General features: G+C 34.3%; 6 protein-coding genes across 12 annotated transcripts in view; 3 read left to right on the top strand and 3 right to left on the bottom strand.

The window, feature by feature from the left end:
• Nucleotides 1-53: 53 nt before the first annotated feature.
• On the bottom strand, nt 54-6,757 carry LOC149702800 (uncharacterized). Of its 5 annotated transcripts, XM_089866706.1 has the most exons (13): nt 6,358-6,570; nt 6,212-6,289; nt 6,117-6,156; nt 5,973-6,049; nt 4,007-5,900; nt 3,511-3,927; nt 3,361-3,437; nt 2,898-2,970; nt 2,671-2,835; nt 2,404-2,572; nt 2,122-2,339; nt 1,700-2,013; nt 67-1,562 (listed from the first exon to the last, which is right to left on the bottom strand). In XM_089866706.1, the coding sequence occupies exons 6-13, from the start codon at nt 3,559-3,561 to the stop codon at nt 1,364-1,366; spliced, it is 1,266 nt and encodes a 421-aa protein (XP_089722832.1). In that variant the 5' UTR covers nt 3,562-3,927; nt 4,007-5,900; nt 5,973-6,049; nt 6,117-6,156; nt 6,212-6,289; nt 6,358-6,570; the 3' UTR covers nt 67-1,363. The 5 variants fall into 5 exon arrangements, with proteins under 5 accessions (XP_089722829.1, XP_089722831.1, XP_089722830.1 ...); XM_089866705.1 differs by lacking the exon at nt 4,007-5,900 and having other exon boundaries at nt 63-1,562; nt 3,511-3,550; nt 6,212-6,303; XM_089866704.1 differs by lacking the exon at nt 4,007-5,900 and having other exon boundaries at nt 63-1,562; nt 3,511-3,550.
• A 1,281-nt stretch (nt 6,758-8,038) lies between these two features.
• LOC149702799 (uncharacterized) lies at nt 8,039-13,112 on the bottom strand. Its single transcript, XM_089866712.1, has 8 exons — nt 11,037-13,112; nt 10,439-10,953; nt 9,963-10,035; nt 9,733-9,897; nt 9,466-9,634; nt 9,184-9,401; nt 8,725-9,038; nt 8,039-8,586 (listed from the first exon to the last, which is right to left on the bottom strand). Exons 2-8 carry the CDS (start codon nt 10,501-10,503, stop codon nt 8,379-8,381), a joined length of 1,212 nt encoding a protein of 403 aa, XP_089722838.1. The 5' UTR covers nt 10,504-10,953; nt 11,037-13,112; the 3' UTR covers nt 8,039-8,378.
• Nucleotides 13,113-13,266: 154 nt separating this feature from the next.
• LOC149702786 (uncharacterized) overlaps nt 13,267-26,045 on the bottom strand; it is a 119,187-nt gene continuing 106,408 nt past the window's right edge. The window contains exons 2-10 of the mRNA XM_089866713.1: nt 15,840-15,879; nt 15,689-15,765; nt 15,517-15,589; nt 15,286-15,450; nt 14,949-15,117; nt 14,645-14,862; nt 14,164-14,477; nt 13,831-14,063; nt 13,267-13,767 (exon numbers count right to left, since the gene is read on the bottom strand). Coding sequence (XP_089722839.1) covers nt 13,865-14,063; nt 14,164-14,477; nt 14,645-14,862; nt 14,949-15,117; nt 15,286-15,450; nt 15,517-15,589; nt 15,689-15,753 — 1,203 coding nt within the window. The 5' untranslated portion in view covers nt 15,754-15,765; nt 15,840-15,879 and the 3' untranslated portion in view covers nt 13,267-13,767; nt 13,831-13,864. The remainder of the gene's footprint in view (nt 13,768-13,830; nt 14,064-14,163; nt 14,478-14,644; nt 14,863-14,948; nt 15,118-15,285; nt 15,451-15,516; nt 15,590-15,688; nt 15,766-15,839; nt 15,880-26,045) is intronic.
• LOC149702798 (uncharacterized) lies at nt 18,834-19,915 on the top strand. Its single transcript, XM_089867053.1, has 7 exons — nt 18,834-18,880; nt 18,969-19,068; nt 19,206-19,245; nt 19,316-19,392; nt 19,475-19,547; nt 19,614-19,778; nt 19,843-19,915. The coding sequence occupies exons 2-7, from the start codon at nt 19,019-19,021 to the stop codon at nt 19,885-19,887; spliced, it is 450 nt and encodes a 149-aa protein (XP_089723179.1). The 5' UTR covers nt 18,834-18,880; nt 18,969-19,018; the 3' UTR covers nt 19,888-19,915.
• On the top strand, nt 20,141-22,478 carry LOC149702797 (uncharacterized). 3 transcript variants are annotated; one of them, XM_089866735.1, is made up of 2 exons: nt 20,141-20,832; nt 21,756-22,478. In XM_089866735.1, exons 1-2 carry the CDS (start codon nt 20,612-20,614, stop codon nt 21,952-21,954), a joined length of 420 nt encoding a protein of 139 aa, XP_089722861.1. In that variant the 5' UTR covers nt 20,141-20,611; the 3' UTR covers nt 21,955-22,478. The 3 variants fall into 3 exon arrangements, 1 of the variants encoding a protein (XP_089722861.1); XR_016381855.1 differs by lacking the exon at nt 20,141-20,832 and adding an exon at nt 21,115-21,626; XR_016381854.1 differs by lacking the exon at nt 20,141-20,832 and adding an exon at nt 21,115-21,687.
• On the top strand, nt 24,624-25,715 carry LOC149702796 (uncharacterized). Its single transcript, XM_089866727.1, has 3 exons — nt 24,624-24,721; nt 24,904-25,217; nt 25,333-25,715. Exons 1-3 carry the CDS (start codon nt 24,656-24,658, stop codon nt 25,529-25,531), a joined length of 579 nt encoding a protein of 192 aa, XP_089722853.1. The 5' UTR covers nt 24,624-24,655; the 3' UTR covers nt 25,532-25,715.

Below are 26,045 nucleotides of genomic sequence, written 5' to 3'. Positions count from 1 at the left end.
AATGAACTATAGAAAAACACGTATACATTTTGTGATTAAGATCCATAAAAAGGATATATAATTCAGTTTCCACTTCTGCAAGCTATTAAATCTACTTTTATTATTTACAGAGCCATAATTAGTTCAAATCGATAAAAATAAAAGTAATCGAATCTGAACTAAGTTTCATACACTGCAGTGTTAATGCACAGTTTACGAATAACATTTCCCTAATTGTCCAGCTTTTCAATAAATTTTCGTGAGTATTTTGCATAATATATTTATACAACCATAAGTTTATAAGATATGTTCCATAAGTATGTCACTACCTCTACTTCGTAATGCTAGAGGCTTAATGAGAGCTAGTTCAAGAACGACGCGAGAATTGACTACACTCGGTTTTGCAGTCCATCCTCTTATTTAGTCTGTACTAAGCCTTTGATAGCGCCTCACCAGGCGTCGCTTTACGATAAGCTATGACGTTTCACCTACGTCACTTCACGACAAGCTCTCACTAACGAGTGACACACTTATGGAACATATCTTATAAACTTATGATACAACCTAGAAGGAAAATGACACGACGTTATTCATAAAGGCCTGTCCAGACTGACACATTTTGCGAGTTCGCATCTTCGCTTTGCTTGTTTGCAAGATCGCGCTACTGTCCACATTGGGTTTTCGCTACTTTGCATCCTCACCTCGCGAACATACAAATTTCTTGAGACAAGGCCAAGAATTTCGCGCCTTCGCGAGAAAAGCACCAATCACAGACGAGAAGAAGGCTGGGGCGATTAGTTCCGATTTTCTCTTTGGACAACGTCGCCATTGACAGGCAGATGGCGCAATGATTGCTCAAACTTTATTGGCTCTCAGAATGGGAAAAGCAAAATTTTTGCGTGTATCAGGACAGAAGTGCAAATGTTTTTCGTGATCTGTTGCGAAGATGCGAACAGACGATGGCGCGAACACGCGAGCGCGAGTTCAATGTGGACAAAGCTTAAGACCTTCATTTTTAGCCCCTATTTTAGTAGATGTAAACATGGTACCCCAAAAGCCATGAACCTCCTCTATAGTTTATAATAATATTAAAAAATTAAAGGTAATAATGATTTTCCACACAAAAAACGTTTTTACATTTCCGGTCGCGGATTAAAAAAACTATTTCTAAGTGCATCCATTAAGAAACGTTCACACAAAATTTCAATCACTGGATTTTAGTTTATGGAAAAATATTTTGTAAAGTGCACTTAGGACAGGACCTTTTTCCAGTTACTTTTGATTGTGAACTAAAAGCATTTAGTTCAACCAAGAAAACCATTTTTCGAAAACCCAAATTAAAATCAAAGAACCGAATAGCATCAGCATATTCGTGAAAGCATTTTTAGAATATTATTTCAATTGTAGTGAATATTGCTGATACAACAGCTAGCGTAAGTAGAAGATAGAAAGGTGGTGTCATTTGAGAAATGCTCATTTCGGATACGCTTTCTTGTGGTTTCATCCAAGTGACGTATTCAAGGGGATGAATGAAACCAAAGTCCAGATATTCTAGTGGTTTGTTTTCAAAAAACGGTAAAACGCTGAAATTAAAATAATAGTAATAGGAATAATTAGCAGAACGAAATTGTAAAAGTATTAGGAAAGATGGTAATTACTTAGATAACAGGTACTAATGTAACTACGATATTCCCTAATTGTTAAAGGGTTGTACTCGTACCTTATTTGACCAATTTCACGGATTCCCGGGCTTCTAGTAAAGAATGACGTGTTGTAAATGAAGTGTAGGTAATCCGTATGAATTTCTTCCGAAATGTAGAGCCCACCCAGGTTTGCTATTATTTTTTTGGAATCATCATCTCTTGTCAACACTTCTCCTATCAACCAAGTCAAATAGGTTTTGCTGATGATCAGAACCGATTCACCAGACAGGATATCCATGTATCCTTCTAAATCTAATAGATCCATATGGGTGCAGAAATTGTAATCCTTCAGATTTTTCAACCACTTATTGACAACTTCGTCGCCAGTAGCCTAAAAAGAATATGGGTTTTCATTATTTGATGCAAACTTTGTAAAACATTCACTATCAATATAGTTTAAGTTGGAGCCATTTTCAATCTTTAATCAAGACAATCTTACCAAAATCTTAAGATATTCGTGAACCATGCCGCCCTCGATTATTTTGGGTTTTAATTTGGACGCCATTACGTCTTCTAATGAGTTGAGGGTGTCGTATGTCTCTGTGGTAAACTCGGTTTTTAAGAAACATCCCAAAAAGAATAAAATGATCGTAACGCTAATCAACCAAACTGAAGAAATCAGTCGAACAGTTACTTCCTGTGAAATACTTGGAATCGCTGCGAAAAATCAGTAAGTTACGATTGATTTTCTTATATTTTTTGGTATTGAGATTTCGCTCACGTTCAGCGCACAGCAATGACGTGTTGTTCCAAATGTGGTTCAACATTAGATTCACGAGCTTCTTGATAATTTGCTTCGGAAACAATATCTGAATTCGACGCCTGAGAATCCAATGAAATGTCAGGATTGCCGAGATTAAAATTACTGACAAGGTCATTAACGTAACAACCTATTTGATAATTATCAATACAGTTTTAGTTCACGACCGAATTTTTGCGCTTATAGGTTTAATTAGCATTAATCAAATTGGATTAATTAAGTCTTCACCTGCGAGTCTATGGCTAAAAACGACAGACTAGTTGAGACTATCTTTTTAGGTGGACCAGTTACAATAACGGTGCTACTAAACTCAAAGGATGCGGAAGGTGTGTAAAGACCTATCACTTTTTCGAAGAATGAAAGTTGAATTGGAAACATCAGGTTGTGTTTATCCTATGTGAAAATTCATACAATGTAAAATTGTAATTTCATTATTGTATAGTTGAGTAATATACGTTGAAAGATCTTGGTGAATCATGTATTTTGACACTGTCAAAGTAACTTATTTTGTGGTCTTCAAAATTAATTCTGAGTAAAAAAAAGAAATTACGAATAAAATCCCTCAGACGAACGTTAGCCTGTTTTCATTCGAAACGTTTTTGTACTACTTCCGGGTGATGTGGAAAATTAAAATTCGGCAGTGGGTTTCCTGCAAACCCGACAATGATGCAAGAAATAATTAAACCCCCAAAATGGTTCCCCCTAATTGACTCTGGCCTATATGAATTAGCCTACATTCTTTAATATCCACTTTAAAACTTCTAAACTTTTCCCTCCCCGTTTTGATTCTTCCGTGCTTCCTTGCTAGAGTCAGGGTTAAACATAAGTTAATTATAAACCTAATTTCTATTTAGTATAAATACTAGAAATTTCCAAAATATTTTTGAGGATAAAATACTGCGGTTGTGAAATTCTCACTTGATATTTGTAGAGCGTTCAATATACTCCCTGCTATAGATGTATTTTAAAACTTGATTCTCCATATCCCATGTTTCCTGTAATATGTTTTATTAGAACTTTATCTGTTTTTTTTTCAGAAAAACGATCAAACATATATGAACATATTACTTCAATTGTCGCGTAATTTCCTGGAAATGGTTGAACGTATCTGAAATGCATGAAATAATTTATGAGACTTTGCTTGTGCTTTCGCTGCTAGGTGAACTATTACAGTGACAATCGCTGATATTTGAAATCGCGGTTCTTAAGCGTGATCAGACTGGAGTAGGAAATACCGTAAAAAATTACCAATTTTCAAATACCCTATTTTCAACGCTTTAAATTGCCGCGTTAAAAAACCGTAAATTACCGCAAAATTTCACCGTAAATTACAGCAGAGAATCACCGCAAATTACCGCAGAAAATCACCGTAAATTACCGAACGGCGAAAAGATCTTTAAATCAAAGTTTTGATATTATTTTGGGTTTACTGAATAGTTTTTCTATGTTAGTAGAACGTCTCCACACATTGAGAATTTCACAATACTTTCGTTTTATATAAAAGTATGTTCAATTATGGATTTGAGGGTATATCAAAATTTTGGGAAATGTAACTGTAATTTACCGGTAAATTTTCAGAAACGGTATTCTTACATCCCTAGATTGGACACCCCATTTGAAGAACTTCAGTAGTTTTAGTCCCTAGGGCTAAAAACCATTTAAACATACCGGTATTTGAAGCAACTGGACTCCACATAAACAAATTTGTCCATAGCCATTGATATTGCATTCAGTATGTTATCGCAAGGAGGAGGTGTACGAGGGGGTAGACGCTTTAGATCTCTGTGTACACCTGAGTTCAAAAGAGTTCAGCTTTGACAGTGCATTGAGTTCAAATCCTTCGGAACTCAGAGTTCAGCTTTGACAGTACATTGAGTTCAAGTCATATTGTACACCTGAGTTCTCAAGTGTCTTCCCCCTCGGAGGTGTATTCGCTCACTGGTTATCGTTAACAGATAATTAGAGCTAATTATTTTATAAAGATACTGAGTGTTCTCTGTGGTTTAAATGACTAGAATGAAGAATTTTTCAATATTTCAACACGTTCTTTAGTCAACTCGTTGCTTTATTTCATCACACTAACTCGTTGCTCAATTAAAACACTCATAGAATTGAATTTCCCAATCATGCATGTGCAACGCTATGAAATGGAAAAACAGAAGTCTTATGCTATGAGAAAATGACGAATGGGGACAAGAGTGGATAATAATGTGCAATATAGCAAAAGAAGCCAATAGAAAAGGCCTATAAATTTTTAAAACCAAAATCAATGAAAGGTAACTTGCCTTAGCACGCACTACTGCGTGTTATTTAATTTATTCCTATTCTGAAACACTCGACCACTAAGCCTTTTTACCTACGAATCGTTATTTCTTTGCAGGGTTCGTATAAAGGTTTCGAAAGACTATTCCCCCCGACCATTCCTCAAATTCCCCTATCTTTTCTAGGTTTATCACAGACAATTATCCTCCAATTCTACCGAATTTTCCAGGATTTTCCCTGACAATGATCCTCAAATTTCCGTGTCTTTCACTCGACAATGATCCTCATAATTCCCTGTCTTTCCCTCGACAATGATCCTCATAATTCCCTGTCTTTTCCCTTACAATGATCCTCAAATTTCCCTGACCATTTCGCAATAACTTACAAATTATAAACTAATTATTAAACTGAAAAAAAAAATACAAACTTAAATAGATTAAAAACTTATATCTCAATATTGCTATTCCATATTTAATAAAAACATTACCCTATCGTTTCCTCCAAAATAAATGACTAAATAAATTTGGCATGATCTTTTCAGTCTAGTTTCAAGTTCTAATACTTTTTCAGGTTATCCATATTGTGTAGGCACTGTTTTATTTACCAACACAAACATCGGATATCTTATAAATGTTATGCATATATTATAAGGTCATAAGATATTCTCCATAAGTTTCACACAGGTTAATGAGGTGAATGAAGGGATGTAGGTGAAACGCCATAGATTCTCGTAAAGCGACGCCTGGTGAGGCGTTGTCAAAGTCTTATTACAGACTAAATAGGAAGATGGACTGCAAAACTAACCGCGTGTAGTCAATTCTCGCTTGTCATTCTCGAACTAGCTCTCAGTATATCTCTATCATTACGAAGTATAGGAAGTTTGATACTTATCCAATATATCTTATAAACTTATGATGTATATATAATGGTAATTATATGATTACTGCCATTAGGTTGGAACTCGCATTATATATATGCGAACCATTCACAGCATTATGGGAAATAAAATTGGGAGGAGCCAGAAAAGTAAAACATTTTCGGTCACGTTTATTTTCGCTTTAAAAATGCACGTGAATTTAGCGTTCGACTTTTCTCGGCGAAAGAGATAGGCACGAAAATGTAGGGGAGAAATTGGGTTCTTCCATTAAAACATGACAATTTGCGTGTAATCTATTTTATGTTCTTCGTAATTAACTCTGGGGGAAAGAAATATATTGTAAATTTCACTGTCTAATGAAAGACACTAGAATTGTTAAATATATACATACATGACATTGAAGGTACGATTTATGAACTCCCTGGTAAAGATGTATTTCATAGCCTGATTCTTCATTCCCCATGTCGCCTGCAATAATGGTTTAAGCTTACACAGTTTTGCTAAGAAATAGCGAAAAAATGTATGAACATCTTACAGCAATTGTCCCATAATTGAGTGGATATGGTTGAGCATATCTGAAATGTATGAATACAGTCTTACAAAATTAACTTTCATAGACAACAGCCTTACAGGTCAGGTTCGGAATGGGTTCGTGTTGAAATTGACTGTTTTATCTTCCGTTAATTTGGGGTATTAAGTTGACAATCTCTTATAAAAAACAGCTTTTTGATAAAGGTTCAGATGAGAGACACAATTTGAAGAACATTTCAACGTACCGGTTTTTGAAGAAACTGGACGCCCTATATTCAAATTTCATCAAATTCATGGCTAATTTCTTAAATTGGTCTTCGTTAGCGGACAGTTGGCGCGAATACTTTGCTAAAGATACTGAGCGTTCTCTTTGGTTTGAATAATGAGTAGTATAATATTTCAACGCATGCTCTATTTTATTCGTAAGACAATTAAACATTTATAGATTTGAATTTAAGTTCAATAATAAAAGTCCCTGCTGCTGTGCTTTTATTAAGTTAACTCTTATATGGGTCATTTGTATGTTAAAAAGAAATAGCAAACTTAGATACGCATGGAAATTATTATATTTCGAGTCCTGGTATGGTAAGTTCGGAAAGTCAATAGTCGCCTACTTAATTCTAATAACGTTAATTCACGACACTGAGAAAATAAACTATTGAAAAAGACGTAAATATATTATTACTAATATGATATCCATAAAAGGATATATCCCTTAGTTTCTACTTCTGCAAGCTATTAAATTTACTTTTATTATTTACAAAAACCCATAATTAGTTTAAATCGATAAAAATAAAACAACTGCAATCTAAACTAGGTTTTCTGCACTTCAATGTTGTTCTTGTAAAAGCTATTAAATTTACTTTTAATGTTGAAATACTTTAACACTGATCAAGCCAAGTTTCGTTCAAACGGATAAAAACAAAACTAAACTAAGCTTTATACACTGCAGTGTTAATGCAAATTTCTCCGAATTTTTGCAGGTTTACCATAAACTTCGAGAATATTTTGCATAATATACAGGGTGGCTTCGGTATTTGTGGCCAATAGCTTCTATGGGATAGTATTATTCCACTGAAAATAGTATGTTTCCTACCATATTGTGTTGCAGGATTGATAACGTGAATAATAGATATGTAATGCAATAGACTGCTGTAATCGAAATAATGTTTAACGTATTGACTACAGTTTAAAGGGAGGGTGAATTAGACAATCAAGTGATTTTTTATCGATTTTTCTACTAATTATAAGAACAGTCTGCATAGTCAAACATCCAGGAAAAACTTCCGAATGATTTTAAAATTCAAATTAGGTTCAGATTTTAAGGATAATTTTAAAGAAGGTCCTCCGGCCAATCGCGTAACGTCCTGCCTTTTTATTAACAAAATTCTCGTGGCATGTTACGTATTGAATGAAATTTATCACGAGATTTGATAAAATTCGCGCGCGACGTGATAATCATGGCGCGAGACATGGAGCGTGCCACGAGAAATTTGTTAATAAAAAGGCAAGGCATTACGCGATTGGTCGGAGGACCTTCTTTAAAATTATCCTTAAAATCTGAACCTTATTTGAATTTTAAAATCATTCGGAAGTATTTCCTGAATGTTTGACTATGCAGACTGGTCTTATAATTAGTAGAAAAATCGATAAAAAATCACTTGATTTTCTACTTCACCCTCCTTTTAAACTGTAGGCAATACGTTAAACATTATTTCGATTACAGCAGTCTATTGCATTACATATCTATTATTCACGTTATCAATCCTGCAACACAATATGGTAGGAAACATACTATTTTCAGTGGAATAATACTATCCCATAGAAGCTATTGGCCACAAATACCGAAGCCACCCTGTATACATGCCAACATCAAAGTGACACGACGTCCTTAAGACTTTTTATTTTTTAATTTTTGGACCTCTATTTTACTAGATGTCGAATATGTAATTAAGCAATTAATCTCAGTGAAATTATTCCTTAAAAAGGTTTTCACATTTCTGGCTGCCACTTTTCAAGATGGTCGTGGATTAAAAAACTATTTCTTAGTGCACCCACTAATTATGAGAAACGTGATTTTACTTGAAAGAGAAACGATTCTGAACAATGAACTTTGGACAGGACATTTTTCAACTTACTTTTTATAGTGAACAAACAAAAGCATGACTATAATTCTAATAATGATTCAAGAAGCTTAAACTAAATTAAAATGTGGGAATCCAAATAGAAAGAATTCAAAGTAAAGTTTTTCCATCGGCATATTCGTTTAGAAATTATAGAATATTATTTCAAGTGTCGCGAATATTGCTGATACAACAGCTAGCCCAAGTAGAAGAAAGAATGGTGGTGTCATTTGAGAAATGCTCATTTCGGAGACACTTTCTTGCGGTTTCATCCAAGTTACGTATTCAAGGGGATGAATGAAACCAAAGTCCAGATATTCTAGTGGTTTGTTTTCAAAAAACGGTAAAACGCTGAAATTAAAATAACAGTAAAAAGAATAATTAGCAGAACGAAATTGTAGAAGTATTAGGAAAGATGGTAATTACTTAGATAACAGGTACTACTTGTTTAAACGATATTCCCTAACTATTAAAGGGTTGTACTCGTACCTTATTTGACCAATTTCACGGATTCCCGGGCTATTAGTAAAGAATGACGTGTTGTAAATGATGTGCAGATAATCGGTATGAATTTCTTCCGAAATGTAGAGTCCACCCATGCTTGCTATTATTTCTTTCGAATCATCACCTCCCGTCAGCACTTCTCCGATTAACCAAGTCAGATAGGTTTTGCTGATGATCAGAACCGATTCACCAGACAGGATATCCATGTATCCTTCTAAATTTAACAGATGCATAAGAGAACAGAAATTGTCCTCAGTTAGACCTTTAAACCACTTGTTGACAACTTCGTCGCCGGTAGCCTAAAAAAAATTATCGATTTGCAAACTTTTTTATATATTCGCAAATATGAAGGAGTGGAATCAAGAAGGGTAATAATTTATCTTTAATATTATCTATATAGTTCAAGTTGGAGCCATTTTCAATCTTTTTTGAAGACAATCTTACCAAAATCTTAAGATATTCGTGAACCATGCCGCCCTCGATTATTTTGGGTTTTAATTTGGACGCCATTACGTCTTCTAATGAGTTGAGAGTCTCGTATGTCTCTGTTGTAAACTCTGATCTCAAGAAACATCCCATAAAGAACAAGATGATCGTCACGCTTAACAGCCAAACCGAAGAAATCAGCCGAACAGTTACTTCCTGTGATATGTTATTAATCGCTACGAAAAAAGCAATTAGTTACGAGTGATTGTTTGTATTTATTGGTATTGGGATGTCGCTCACGTTCAGCGCAGAGCAAAGACGTGTTGTTCCAAATGTTATTAAACATTAGATTCCCAAAATTCTTGATAATTTGCTTCGAATGCAATATCTGAAATCGACGCCTTAGAATCCAATGAAATGTCAGGATTGCCGAGATTAAAATTACTGACATGGTCATTAATATAACAACCTATTTGATAATTATCAATACTGTTTTAGGGCACGAGCGGAATTTTGCGCTTATAATTTCCTTAATTGGCATTAATCAAATAGGAATTAAGTCTTCACCTGCGAGTCGATGGCTAAAAACGATAGACTAGTTGAGACTATCTTTTTAGGTGGACCAGTTACAATGACGGTGCTACTAAACTCAAAGGGAGAGGAAGGTGTAAATACACCTATCACTTTTTCAAAGAATGACAGTTGAATTGGAAACATTATGTCGTGTTTATCCTATTATGTGAAAATTCATACAATGTAAAATTATAATTTCATTATTATATAGTTGAGTAATATACATTGAAGGATATTGGTGAATCGTGTATTTTGACAATGTCAAAGTAACTTATTTTGTGGTCTTCAAAATTAATTCTGTGAAAAAAGAAAAGAAATTACGAATAAAATCCCTTAGACGAACGTTCTTCTGTTTCCCTTCGAAAAAGGTTGTTGTACTACTTCAGGGTGATGTAGAATTCGGCAGGGGGTTTCTTGAAAACCCGATAATGATGCGAGAAATAATTAAACCCTCAAAATGGTTCCCCCTTATTGACTCTGGCCAGTATGAATTAGCCTACATTCTTTAATATCCACTTTAAAACTTCTAAACGTTTCCCTCCCCGTTTTGATTCCTGTCGCAAACCTTACCTCCCGTGCTTCCCTGCTAGAGTCATAGTTAAACACAAGTTAATTTTAAACCTAATTTCTATTTAGTATAAATACTAGAAATTTCCAAAATATTTTCGAAGATAAAATACTGCGGTTGTTAAATTCTCACTTGATATTTGATGAACGTTGAATAAAATCACTGCTATAGATGTATTTTAAAACTTGATTCTCCATTTCCCATGTTTCCTGCAATATGTTTTATAAGGGATAGATTTAATTTTAAAAGTAGGAATGGAGAACAGAGTATTCTGGGCGCGCGTCAAAGTCCCGGACCCCCTTCCACGGGACGGAGGGTTATGAAAGAAGAGGAGGGTCGTAGCGCTAGAGGTAAAAAGGAATTACGTATTTTTCGCCGTCCCCGTCAGCAACGTCATCACAACGTAGTTTAAGTGAGCCAATAAGATAATTGAAACTTTTCGTTACGTGTTGGAGGGAGGGGCTCTATACTGGACTATGAGTCGGACTGAAGTAAATACTAACCGTTCTCCATTGCTACTTCTAAAATTAAATCTATCCCTGGGTTTATTAAAACTTCAACTATTTTGGTTTCAGAAAAAGCGACCAAAAATATATAAACATATTACTTCAATTGTCGCGTAATTTCCTGGAAATGGTTGAACGTATCTGAAATGCATGAAATAATTTAAGAGTTACTTGTATTTGAAGTCGAGTTTAAGTACCTAAGCCTAATAACCATTTCAACATACCGGTATTTGAAGCAACTGGACTCCATATATACAAATTTGTCCATATACATTGATAATATTTACGGTAGGTTATCGCAAGGAGGAGGTATATATGCACGCACTGGTTATCGATAACAGATAATTAGAGTTAATGCTTGGACAAAGGTCCTGAGTGTTCTCTTTGGTTTAAATGACTTGAATGAAGAGTTTTTCAATATTTCATGGCGTTATTTATTCAACTCCTTGCTTTATTTCATCACGCTAACTTGTTGCTTAGTTAAAACATTCATAGAATTGATTTTCCCAAAAACGAATATGTAACGCTATGAAATGGAAAAGTAAGTCTTATGCTAAGAGAGAAAATGATCGTGGACAAGAGTGGATAATAATAGCCAGTCTCGCCATGTGCTAAATAACAGAAGTAGCCAATAGAAAAGACCTCTAAATTTTTAAAACCAAAATCAATGAGAGAGAATTTAACTTAGCACGCACTACTGCGTGGTTTTATTTAACTTATTCCTATTCTGAAACACTCGAACACTAATCCATTTTACTTACGAATCGTTATTTCTTTGCAGGGTTCGTATAAAAGTTTCGAAAGGATATTCCCCCGACTTTTCCAGGTTTTTTCCTGACAATGATCCTCAAATTTCCCTGCCTTTTCCTGGTTTTTCCCTCACAATGATCCTCAAATTCCCCGGACGTTTCCTGATTTTTCAATCAACAATGATCCTCAAATCCCCCAGACTTTTCCTGATTTTTCAATCGACAATGATCCTCAAATCCCCCAGACGTTTCCTGACTTTTCAATCAACAATGATCCTCAAATCCCCCAGACTTTTCCTCGTTTTTCAATCAAAAATGATCCTCAATTCCCCCAGACTGGTTTTTCCCTGTCCATGATCCTCAAATTTCCATGGCTTTTCCAGGTTTTTCCCTGCCAATGATCCTCAAATTTCTCTGACTATTTCGCAATAACTTGAAAATTATGAACACTTAAATGTTGGAAGTAATTATTGATCTGAAAAGGTTGCAATCTTGAATAGTTTATATTCAATATTTAGTATCGCGCAGAAGCTAATATCACAATACTGCTATTCTAACTCTAATTTTTTTCCCTATCGTTTCATCGAAAATAAATAAATGAATAAATAAATTTGGCATGATCTTTTCAGCCTATTTACAAGTTCTAATACTTTTTTGAGTTTTTTTCAGGTTATCCAAATTGTGTAGGAACTCTGTACTGTATTATTTGACAAAACAAACTATGGCTTTCTTATAAATGGCCTGTCTGTATCATAAGTTCATAAAATGATCCATAAGTTTCACACTGATTACTGAGAGCTAGTCATGAAGTGACGTAGGTCATAGATTCTCGTAAAGCGACGTCTGGTGAGGCGCTGTCAAAGTCTTAGTACAGACTAAATAGGAAGATGGACTGCAAAACTAACAGCGTGTAGTAAATTCTCGCTTGTCGTTATCGAACTAGCTTTGGGCATTTCTTTAACTTTACGAAGCATAGGAAGTTTTATACTTATGCAACATATCTTGCTTTGAATATATGAGAACCAATGACAGCATTATGGGAAATAAAAGTGGGAGGAGCAAGAACATTAAAACATTTTCGGTCACGTATATTTTCACCTTGGAAATTCACGTGAATTTAGCGTTCGACTTTTCTCGGCGAAAGAGATAGGCACCAAAATGTAGGGGGGAAATTGGGTTCTTCCAATAAAACACGCAAGGAAATATGACTTAGGCCTAACGTTAGTTACACAGAGAGACTGTTTTCAACCCAATTGATTTTAATTCGACCACATAATGTTATTTAGTATTTGATAACTTAACAGTTTCAAGAAATTAATATTTAAGTACCTGGTATAGTAATGGGTTTATTTACAGCAGTGTCGAATGTAAAATTTAATAGTTCATAAAAATCTTAGTTTTTAACAAGAAAGCTAATACACCTGTAGTCAGAATCCAACTTTAGAATCAGTGAATGATTTTAGTTGATACTAATGGATTGGCATAATTGCAGTACTCGAATAACATGGTAATATTAAATGTGTGACAAAATCTTTCCCCATTACGAAAATCAATGCATTTATTAAAGTGCCAGGCAGAGATATTAATTAAAACAACCCAATATGAAAAGTAAAGGTCGCAGTGGTCAAAGCAAGGTAGCTGTAGGTTCCCGTTTGCCTACTACTACTTTCAGACCGGATGTACCAATTTAAAAGTATGCCGTTACCATGTGCAACCTTCCTTTATTAAACAGTATTCCTATTGAATTTACATTATTAACTTACTGAAATATAACGTTCAATCCATGATCACGCGATGTATTAATATAGTTTGTGCGATTACACGTTAACCTCTGTAAACCCAATAGGGCAAAAGCCTAAAGCGTTAGTGCTACCCTGGGATGAATTTAATCCATTCAAAGGTAGATGATGTGAAGAGGAATTATCGTGCAAAATGTGCACAGTCTAATTTCGTTATTAAATTTTATCCAGTTACGTTTATAATGAAAAGTGCACATAAATGTACACTTTAAGCCTTAAGGACACGATGTTGAGAAGTGTTTTCATCAAAATGAACCCAAGTCAAATCATTTCCATTTGAAATCTATAGAACTATTTGAGATTATTGTAAATTGGTTCTAAGAAATCCATATGATTGAGTTGTAAGGAATAAATATCATTTTATCGTGAGTGCACTGAAATATTTTTCCAGTTATTTTGGAAGTGAACTAAAAGTATTATGATCATTAGAATATTTTTAGAGGCTAAATTCTGTGTAAAAAATAAAGCACCGTTTGATATTACTGAATTTTCCTTGCAGAATTTCTAGAATATTATTTCAAGTGTAGTGATTATTGCTGATACAACAATTAGCAAAAGTAGTAGTATGAATGGTGGTGTCATTTGCGATATGCTCAGGTCGGTTACGCTTTCTTGAGGTTTCATCCAAGTTACGTAATCGAGGGGATGGATGAAGTTGAAATCCAGATAAGCGTAGGGTTTGCTCTCAAATATCGGATACACGCTGAAATTTAGAAAAAAGAATTTTAATTAGTATTAGGAAATATTGGATAAATACTAAGGTAACATGACTTTCCCTGATAGAGGGTTGGTGGTAGTCTTACCTCACTTGACCCATTTCTTTAATTTCAGGTCCGTTAGTTATAAATGACGTGTTGTAAAGGATGTGCAGATAATCGGTGTGAATTTCGTTCGAAATGTAAAGTCCACCCATCTTTGCTATTATTTCTTTTGAATCATCACCTCTCGTCAGTACTTCTCCGATTAACCAAGTCAGATAGGTTTTGCTGATGATTAGAACCGAATCACCAGACAGGACATCCATGTATCCTTCTAAATCTAACAATTCCACTAGACCACAAAAATTTTCCTTTTTTAGACTTTTGAGCCACTTATTGACAACTTCGTCGCCAGTTGCCTGAAAAATATCGGTTCGAAAGATTAGTTGATCGATTGTTATTTCATAACTTATTAGGATTGTAATAATAATAATAAGCATTACTGACTAAATTTATGAACACAGGAATTGAAAATTATCAATATTTAAAGGGGAACCATTTCAAAATTCATTGAAGATAATCTTACCAAAATCTTAAGGTATTCATGGACGATGCTTCCCTCGATTATTTTGGGTTTTAATTTTGACTTCATTACGTCTTCCAATGAGTTGAGGGTGTGGTATGTCTCTGTGGTAAACTCGGTTTTTAAGTAACATCCCAAAAAGAACAGAATTATCGAGGCGCCTAACAACCAAACTGAAGATGTCACTCGAACAGTTACTTCCGGTGATATCTCTGGAACGGCTGCAGTAAATAAGCAAGATCCCGTCACTTTGGTTTTCCTTTTTTTCAACTAAAGAGGAAGGGACTTCGAGTATCATATAACTCACGTTCAGCACAGAGCAGTGACGCGTTATTCCAAATGTTGTTCGACATTAGGTATACAAATTTCTTGACTGTTTGTCTCGTAGACAATATCTTGAAGCGACGTTTTAGAATCCAATGAAATGTCAGGATTGCCGAAATTAAAATAACTGATGCGGTCAGTAACGTAACAACCTGTACCATCGAAAATATTAAGAAAATTTATGTTTAAATACAAATTTAGTATATTGCTCGATTAGGTTTATAGACTGGGATATCATCCTTATAATTATTATATTATTATATTATATATATTTTTATGCTAAGTACAGGTCTTGGAATGTAATTAAAATATATTTTTACATTCGGGTCCATGGCAAGAAACGATAACGTTGAAGAGACAATTTTTTCAGGTGGACCAGTGACAATGACGGTACTACTAAACTCAAACGGTGATGAAGGTGTATAAACACCTGTCACTTTTTCGAAGAATGAAAGTTGAATTGGGAACACTATGACGTGTTTATCCTTTTAAACAAAAAAAAAAACAATTAAATTTTATAATTTTTACTATTAAATATTTATGTATAATACATAAAACTTTGTTGGTGATTCGTGTATTTCGACCAATTCCATGTAACCTATTTTGTGGTCTTCGTAATTAAGTCTATGAAATGAAAAAAAAAAATATTTAAAGAAATCCTAATTAAATGTAAATTTCCCTATATTTTTTCATGATAAGATGCTGCGGTTTTTAATATTGTACTTGATGTTAATGGCGCGATCCAAAAACTCCCTGGTAAAGATGTATTTTAAGGCTTGACTCTCCATATCCCATGTTTCCTGCAATAAATTTTATTAAAACTTTAAATATTACGGTTTCAGAAGTAGAGAATAAATATAAATGAATGTATTACAGCAATTGTGCCATAATTGCCTGGATAAGGTTGAGCATATCTGAAAAGTACGAAATCTTTTAAGAGTTGCTTCTAATTTAATCAAATTTAACTGCGTTTTCTGTTGTTATAACCGCGTCTTCTATTCTTAAAACAGAGGCTTCTATTCTTAAAACAGAGCCTTCTATTCTTAAAACAGAGCCTTCTATTCTTAAAACAGAGCCTTCTATTCTTAAAACAGAGCCTTCTATTCTTAAAACAGAGCCTTCTATTCTTAAAACAGAGCCTTCTATTCTTAAAACAGAGCCTTCTATTCTTAAAACAGAGCCTTCTATTCTTAAAACAGAGTCTTCTATTCTTAAAACAGAGCCTTCCATTCTTAAAACAGAGCCTTCCATTCTTAAAACAGAGCCTTCCATTCTTAAAACAGAGCCTTCCATTCTTAAAACAGAGCCTTCTATTCTTAAAACAGAGCCTTCCATTCTTAAAACAGAGCCTTCCATTCTTAAAACAGAGCCTTCCATTCTTAAAACAGAGCCTTCCATTCTTAAAACAGAGTCTTCTATTCTTAAAACAGAGCCTTCTATTCTAAAAACAGAGTCTTCTATTCTTAAAACAGAGTCTTCTATTCTTAAAACAGAGCCTTCTATTCTTAAAACAAAGTCTTCTATTCTTAAAACAGAGCCTTCTATTCTTAAAACAGAGCCTTCTATTCTTAAAACAGAGCCTTCTATTCTTAAAACAGAGTCTTCTATTCTTAAAACAGAGCCTTCTATTCTTAAAACAGAGTCTTCTATTCTTAAAACAGAGCCTTCTATTCTTAAAACAGAGTCTTCTATTCTTAAAACAGAGCCTTCTATTCTTAAAACAGAGCCTTCTATTCTTAAAACAGAGCCTTTTATTCTTAAAACAGAGCCTTCTATTCTTAAAACAGAGTCTTTTATTCTTAAAACAAAGCCTTCTATTCTTAAAACAGAGCCTTCTATTCTTAAAACAGAGCCTTCTATTCTTAAAACAGAGCCTTCTATTCTTAAAACAGAACCTTCTATTCTTAGAACAAAGTCTTCTATTCTTAAAACAGAGCCTTCTATTCTTAAAACAGCAGTTAAAACAGCGTCTTCTATTCTTAAAACAGAGCCTTCTATTCTTAAAACAGAGCCTTCTATTCTTAAAACAGCAGTTAAAACAGCGTCCTCTATTCTTAAAACAGCAGTTAAAACAGTGTTTTCTATTCAAAAAAGCTGCATCCCCAAACTGACTTTAATAGAAAACAGCGTTTCTTTAAGGCATATTATCTAATTAATTACCGAAACAGCTGATATGAAAAAAAGCGTTATTTTTAAATCTAGAGTTGGAAACTCACTTCGCGTATGCATCCCTATTGTATTATGTCATGTCAGGCTAGATCAAGTTTGGCCCACATCATTTTAAGAATTTCTTATTTACCTACAAAACATATAAACATACCGATATTTGAAGAATCTGGACTCCTTATATACAAATTTATCGAGAGCCATTTTTTAATGCGCTATCGCTGGCAGACAATTTTAACACTAGTATTTGGTTCAAGATACTGCGCGTTCTCTGTGGTTAATATGAGTAGTAGCTTATTGTTTTACCACGCTTTCCATTAAATTTGTTCCGCGACTAAGCTTTTAGCGGAATTGCTTAAGAGAAAAAATATTCGTTTTCAAAATGGGTTTAACAAAAGTGGGCACGCATGGAAAGGTTTAATTTTGAGTCTCAGATGTTGTTTTTCAAATTGCAAAGTCCCAAAGCGCTAAATTGAAGTTGGAAACGCTATAATACGACTACTTGAAAATTTCAAATAGAAGTAGACATAAAATTTAAATTGAAAAATCCAATAACCTTTGTACTTCCGAAGGTTATTATAATTGAAAAACTTTACCACTTAGGCATTATTTAATCGAATCCTTAAAACGTCATTGCATGGCTCGCACAAAAAATATATTCCCTGAATTTTCAGGGTTGCCATATTCCATAAAGTTACCTGACCATTTTATAAAAACTTCCAAAGTATAAACAAATAGATTTGAATTATTTATTTGGGAAACTTTACAATCTTCAACGTCTCATCAAGCAGTGATATCAAGTTTACTAGGAAGAAGGTATAAGTTGCCTAAATATTCGCGCACCATTGTCCCAGTCCCCCTTTCAAAATACGAGGGGGGACGTAAAAGGAGGCCTGGCTATTTCGCCTCTCCTCAGTCAGAAATACGTTATTTTCGTCTTTCGCGTCGCGCTGACATGAGTTTTCAAGAACCAATGAGATGCTGGTTGTAATTTAGAGGCGGCGGGGATTAACTCCGGACCTACGTTTGGACTGGAGATAAAGCTGGAAATGTGGTGAATTTATACCTTCTCCCTAATAAACTAGATATCACTTCTTGATATTAACTTATGGTATGAAAGTGACCCAAAATCAATTATATGTTATATCTCAAGTTTTTTCCGGTTTCCACTCCATAGTGAAAGTTGAAACATCCCTGTAATTAAGAATAGCCACGAATAGCTTAGCAATTAAAGGCGTGGCCGAAAGTTGAAATTAATGACACATATAAAAGTATATTTATAATTCGTGAATTATAGTTCTACTAGCAATTACTAACTGTAGCTCCAACCGCTAACTTCAAGCATAACACTCAACCTAACTTTTCACTATTATTGTTTGGGAAATATTCTAGTAAAGCACAATTTCACCATTAACAACCAAACTTAATGAAGGCGAGAAAAGTTAAGCCATCGTATCTCCCTTCTGCACCTATAAATTTTGAGTATAAAACTATTTATTTTTTGAGTTTAACATGGTTCGTTATAATTTTAATGGGTTTCGAATATACTGTAAACCAAATAACACGTTTCCTATTTTCCATTAGACGTATTATTTCCAAACATTGCCGATTTTTGCCCCACGTCAAGACAATCAAGGTTTGTTGGTTGATCGCTGAGGATTTAGCACCAAACAGTTATAGAATTCACCCTAGCATGGTGCCATGCCCATCTGAATTCAGTTTGATGAACAAATGAGCAAATAAAAAGGGGTGAGTACTAAGTACTAAAGTACTAAGAGAAGACAGTGTCATATTTCTTCTATTATCCCCTTCTGCTAACATTAAACACATTTCCAAGCTTAATTAGCTTTCGATCAAACTGTATATCTGTTTCTGAAAATTTTCAAAATGGGTGTCGACAAATTTGAATATAGGCAGTCCAGCTTTTTCAAATACAGGTATGCTTGAATAATTATAATTTTTTATGCCTAATGACAAAAAAAGCTCTTAATTTTTCTATTATCACATTGACTACTGAAACATAACGAGGTTAGGGGTATAAATTATTCAATTAATTCTTTAATTTTCTTCTCAGATATGCTCAGCCTTTTCCCGCCAATGTTGGAACGATTGATGTATAATTTTCAAATACATTTTTAATTACTTGAATCGAAATTAATAGTTAGAACCTTGTTCGTATGGCAGGAAACTTGGGGAATGCAAAGTCAAGCGCTTAAATACATTTTTACAAAGGAATACCTAGAAAGCGCTGCCAATTTCAAGTAAGATACAATTTCAATATTAGAACCAACGTTAACTGTAAAATTGAGAAGGTAGCCTAATCAATATCTCTTGCTATTGAAGAATTAATTACGAGGATCACAAAATAGATTACACAGAATTTGTCAAAATATACGAATCACCAAGACAGTTTAACGTATTATATACAACTTTATAATAAAGAAATAATTAAGTTAAATTGTATCACAATTTGATTTGAAAGGATAAACACGTCATAGCGTTACCAATTCAACTTTCATTCTTCGAAAAAGTGATAGGTGTATATACACCTTCCTCGCCTTTTGAGTTTAGTAGCACCGTCATTGTCACTGGTCCACCTAAAAAGATAGTCTCTACAACATTATCGTTCCTTGCCATGGACAATCAGGTGAAGGTGCATTATTGGTTAAAGTTTTAAGGCCTGAATTGAGCTTTTGCATTATAAACAACAGCAACAAAAGATGAAAAAGATTCCTGACACTTTAAATAGACTCTAATAAGAATATATATTATGTTGGAAACAGGTTATTACGCTCATTTCTGAGCTCTTGATTTTAATTTCGGCAATCCTGACACTCCATTGGGTTCTAAGGCGTCAGTTCCAAATATTGTCTATGAGGCAAATTATCAAGAAAATAGTGAAACGAATGTTGAACAACATTTGGAATAACGCGTCACTGCTGTGTGCTGAACGTAAGTGGCAACCCAATACCAAAAATATATTATTACATTTAAGTTAATGATATTTCGCAGCCATTCCAGAGATATCACCGGAAGTAACTGTTCGAGTGATCTCTTCAGTTTGGTTCTTAAGCGTCGCGATAATTTTATTCTTCTTGGGATGTTTCTTAAAAACCGAGTATACCACAGAGACATACGACACCCTCAAGTCGTTAAAAGACGTAATGGCGTCCAAATTAAAACCCAAAATAATCGAGGGAAGTAGCGTTCATGAGTATCTTAAGATATTGGTAAGATTATCTTAAGCTAAGATTGAAATGGCTCCCCTTGAAGTGATTCCAATAATACTAATAAATTATTTCATAGCAATCGATCAACTTTTTACCTTTACATTGCTTATATTCACTTTGAAATATCCATAAAATAACACAAACCAACATTTTTCAGGCAACTGGCGACGAAGTTGTCAATAAGTGGCTAAAAAGTCTAACTGGGGACAATTTCTGTGGTTTTTTGGAACTATTAAGCTTGGATGGATACATGGATGTCGTGTCTGGCAAATCGGTCCTGATCATTAGCAAAACCTATCTGACTTGGTTATTAGGAGAAGTGCTGACGGGAGATGATGATTCGAAAGAAATAATAGCAAGCCTGGGTGGACTCTACATTTCGGACGATATCCACACCGATTATCTGCACATCATTTACAACACGTCAGTCGTATCGAAAAGCCCGGAAATATGTGAAATTGGACAGTTAAGGTACATATACAACCAAGATCTCATTCACGTTAAGAGAGAACGTTCGAGTCAGTCTAATCCGCTTCCATGAAGTCAGAGTTATCTTTTTTTTCTGGGAGGGGCCTAGTTTAAGTCGGTTTACCCATAGCCCACTCGATCCGCGCTCCCAGACTCTGCGCTGCTCGCGCTATAGCTATAGCGAGAGCAGCTTGCGTCGTGACGCGCGTGATCGAGTGGGGTATGGTTTAGCGCGCCACCTACTAACCTCAAATTACTGAATAAAATGTTAAATGGACGCGTCCAGTAGCGACTCGAGAGTCGGCCTAGGCAAGAGCCAAGAAGTCGAAAGAAACTATTGACAACAATGTTAAGTATTAGGCATAGTATACGATTCAGATTAATAACATCGGATCGGCCTTATTAAAAATATATTTTTTATCAATCGGGGTAGGGACAGATAAAAATAACGTGGTATTATATTACCTGAAGTTTCAAACGTAAGCCTTGGTTGTTCTGGCACTTAAGGAAAATAATAGTGGCCTTTCCTTGTTATAATAATCGAATAACTATTGTCTATTTTACTATTTACTATTCGGTCTATATTTATATCGACATAACCAGCACTATCAACTGTTGCTCTAATAAACATTTCTACTAATTCTGGAGTCAGTCTCCCTCACATCGAGATCGAGAACGACAATTTCGATAAATAATGAATGGATAGTCCACCAGGCGGTGTTAGTGTATCGATAAAATGGCGGAAATTTCTATTTAGGGAGTGGCCTAGGTAGTACTTGATGGTAGCGAGGGTGAAGGTAAACTCGAACGTTCTCTCTTAACGTGAATGAGATCTTGATACAACCCAGAAACAATTAGGTCACCCGCTTTCTATCTTAATTATTGCTAGAATTTCGTTAAAGTAATTTTTTTCTTGAAAATTTCAGTATGATTCCCATTTTTGAGAGCAAACCATACGAATTTCTGGATTTAAATTTCATTCATTCGCTGGATTACATAACCTGGACGAAGCCCAAAGAAAGCGTAACTGAACTGGATATTTCGCAAATGACAACACCGTTTTACCTACTACTTATTCTAGCTGCGGTAACAGTTGTAGTAATAACACTTGAAATAATATTGTAGAACATCGAAAATATTTTCTTAATACTTGTAACTATTAACAAACATGAAAATACTTCACCTATGGCTTAGAATATTTCCTTCCTATAGATTAAACTTTCATCAGGGATAGATTTAATTTTAGAAGTAGGAATGGAGAACGGTTAGTATTTACTTCAGTCCGACTCATAGCCCAGTATAGAGCCCTCCCTCCAACACGTAACGAAAAGTTTAAATTATCTTATTGGCTCACATAAACTACGTTTTGATGACGTTGCTGAAGGGGACGGCGAAAAATACGTAATTCCTTTTTACCACTGTCGCTATGTTTTAACAGAAAGATATGGACAAAACACTTTCGTACAGCTTCAGAAAAAAAACTTGCATTGCGCATTTAGAATGTAACGTTTCTCAAAAAAAATTAAAATTAAAATGTATTTTACGAATTATTGTTAATAGTAAGTCTAGTATAACCAATTAAAATCGCTTTAAAAGAAAAAATAATTTACACTGTAAACATTCTCATGAATAAATCACATTAAAATGTATTTCAGAGGCGTATGACTTGATATATGCCAAAAGGTTAACCCAAGTTTTGGTCACTTATAACCGGTTTTTAACCAATTAAAGTCATTGGTTACAACCCGCTTATTTTCCAAACCGTATTCAGACTTCCTTTTTCTTAATTAAACATTCCAAAGTGCGTCAAACAATATGAAGCGACATACTTATGACTCATAAAACATAAATACAATACCAATTTTACACGAAAACCACAGGAAAATATGAGTTTTCAATATAACAATTAAGCCTAAATGAATAATTACACGTAATCGAATCTGACATCAAAAATATTCCAATTTACCCCACAACAAAATACCGCTTTTGTTTGAAAAACGTTGTTGGTTCTGATTTCTCTACTACCTCTATAAATAGTTAATTGTTTTAATTATAGAGGACCTAGAAATAAAGACTCTTCAAAGTTTCTCTTCGCAAACTTATTAAACTATAAAAACTTTTATAAGCAAGTGCGTGGTTTGTTATAATTAGGAAAAAACAGTTAATTGCGAGCAATTATTCCATAGTTTAACCCAACTTTAGGTTTAGTGTCGTTTACGGTAGAAAAAGTGGTTCTTGTGAATAAAGATTACCATTTATAAAGTTGGGCTCAACTATAAATACCCATTATTCTGGGTGCTTATGTAAATATTTATTTCTTTACCAAAGGTTTCCAAGCAATTAGTGATTCGAGGTTGACCTGGCACACTGGTAGAAAGCTTATAATTATACTACTAAAATTACCTTCAACACTAACACTGCGAGTTTCTAGCCGTGGAGAGTAAACAAGGAAAGCCGACTCCAATGAATTTTCCAACGCTAAATATCTTAGGAAAGAAATAGTCGTGTTTATTTAGTCGGCCATAATAGAAATTTATGTCAAAATTCGAATTGATTACTTATTGAATGTTTTATATTAAAGTTGCTTTTAATATCGATCATATTGAAGAGTAAGCAATGACTATGAACATATTTGAGAATAGACAGTCTAACTTCTTCAAGTACAGGTATGTTTTATTGATGTATATTTTAGTACCTATTAAAAATTGTTGGGTTCCGGATTTGGATATTTTTTGCGCTGATTATTCAACCATTTATGGTGTGCAAGTTTAATCCATATGATTTTAAATTACCTTAAATTCCTTTACAATTTTTCAGATATGCGCAGCCGTTTCCAGTAAATTTTGGGACGATTGAGGTAAAATCGATTATTTCATATAAAAATTATTGAAAATTAAAGTTAAAACATTTCACGCATTGCAGGAAACGTGGCAGATGCAAAGTCAAGCATTCAAATACAATTTTACAAGAGAATTTTTACAACGGGCCACGAATATGAAGTAAGATTGCCAACGTTAACTGTGAAATTGAGAAGATAATCAATATCTTTTGCTTTTGAAGAATAAATTACGAGGATCACAAAATAGATTACACGGACTTTGTCAAAATATACCAATCACCAAGAGAGTTTTACGTATTATACGCAACTATATTATAGTGAAATAATTTAGTTTAATTGTATCATTATTTAAAAGGATAAACACGTCATTGTGTTTCCAATTCAACTTTCATTCTTTGAAAAAGTGATAGGTGTTTTCACACCGTCATCACCCTTTGTTTCTAGCGGCACCGTCATTGTAACTGGTCCACCAAAAAAGATTGTCTCAAATACTCTGTCCTTTTTAGCCATGGACTCGCAGGTGAAGAATTATTTAAAATTTGATGTTTACCATAAATTCAATTCATGATCTTTGTAATACTGAATTTATAAATTTCGAATAGGTTCTTACGTTAATGACATCGTCAGTAATTATAATTTCGACAATCATGACACTTCATTGGATTCTAAGGCGTCGAATCAAGATTTTGTCGACGAGGCAAATTATAAAGAAATCAGTGAAAACCATGTTGAACAACGTTTGGAAGAACTCGTCTTTGCTGTGTTCAGAACGTGAGTGACAACAAAGAAGCCCCCCCCAATCCAAATAAATAAGTCTACTTAATTACACTTGCAGCAATTCCAAATATATCATCGGAAGTAACTGTTCGAGTGATATTTTCAGTTTGGTTGATAAGTGCCACGATCATTTTGTTCTTTTTGGGATGTTTCTTAAAAACCGAGTTTACCACAGAGACATACGACACTCTCAACTCATTGGAAGACGTGATGGCGTCCAAACTAAAACCCATCATAGTCGAGGGAGGCATCGCCCACGAGTTTCTTAGGATTTTGGTAAGCTAGATTGTCTTCAAGAAAGATTGAAATGGCTTATATTCCTTATAAATGAAAATGAAAATTGAAATTTCCAAAATTTTTGAAACTGTCCTAAATTATGGAATTCTATTCGTTGAACTTACGATAAGATTACGCATTTCAATCCAATAATTAAAAAAAAAATTAAAATTCATTTTCAGGCTACTGGCGATGAAGCTGTCAACAAGTGGTTCAATAGTCTAACAGAGAAAAATTTCTGTGCTCTTATGGATCTATTAAGTATAGATGGATACATGGATATCCTGTCTGGTGAATCGGTTCTGATCATTAGTAAGACGTATCTGACTTGGTTAATCGGAGAAGTACTGACGGGAGATGATGATTCAAAAGAATTAATCGCAAGCTTGGGTGGACTATACATTTCGGAAGAAATTCACACCGATTATTTGCACATCATTTACAATACGTCATTCGTACATAACAGCCCGGAAATCCGTGAAATTGGTCAAATAAGGTACGATGTCTCTTAAGTCAGATCTGGACCGCCTTCCACTCTCTATCTTAAATCACGTCTTTCAAAATATTGCATGTTGAAGTTCTTGTATAACTCAGTTCTTTCCAATTTTCAGTGTGTATCCGATATTTGAGAGCAAGCCGTACTCATATCTGGATTTCGACTTCACTTATCCGCTTGATTACGTAACCTGGACGAGGCCGAAAGAGAGCATAAATGAATTGAAGATTTCCCAGTTGACGACTCCGTTCCATCTGCTCGTAATGCTCGCTATCGTGTCAGCAACACTCGTAACACTTGAAATTCTGTTCTAGAAGACGACAGACAGCAATTAAAAATGATTAATTGACGTTTCTTTACATCGAAATGAAACGTTTTCTCTTCTGATTCACATTGGCATTTAAAACCTCGTTTTTCAAGACAGTTTTGGAAAAAATCTAGAGAAGCATTGGATGAACTCAAATTGAAACGTACTTTGTAGAGGATGGCGTGTATCAGTTTTATACAAAAAAATCTGTAGTCAAATAGCCGTGTATGGTTCATAATAAAACCTACTGAAACCTATAGTACATAAACCGAATCCAAACTCAAAAATAGTTTGGTTTTAACTATAAGAATGAATTAATAAAAGCAATTGGCATGTTTTTCCCCGACGAATTTTATAACTGTAGAAAACATTAGAGTTTAATTAACTGTATTCCAACTCTAGAATAAGGCTGGCAAGATTACCCCAACACAATGCAGTTTTATTATTATTTATTATAAAGTTCGACTATGAAACCCAAATTTAATGCCTTTAGCCTAGATTTAAACGCATTTACCTTTTAA

Source organism: Phalangium opilio, unplaced genomic scaffold (genome assembly GCF_054372755.1).
Source record: "Phalangium opilio isolate 3A_F unplaced genomic scaffold, DU_Popi_V2 ptg000017l_1, whole genome shotgun sequence".
Classification (NCBI taxonomy): Eukaryota; Metazoa; Arthropoda; class Arachnida; order Opiliones; family Phalangiidae; genus Phalangium; species Phalangium opilio.
The sequence above is the reverse complement of the archived record's forward strand: the minus strand, read 5'-3'. Positions and strand labels throughout refer to the sequence as shown.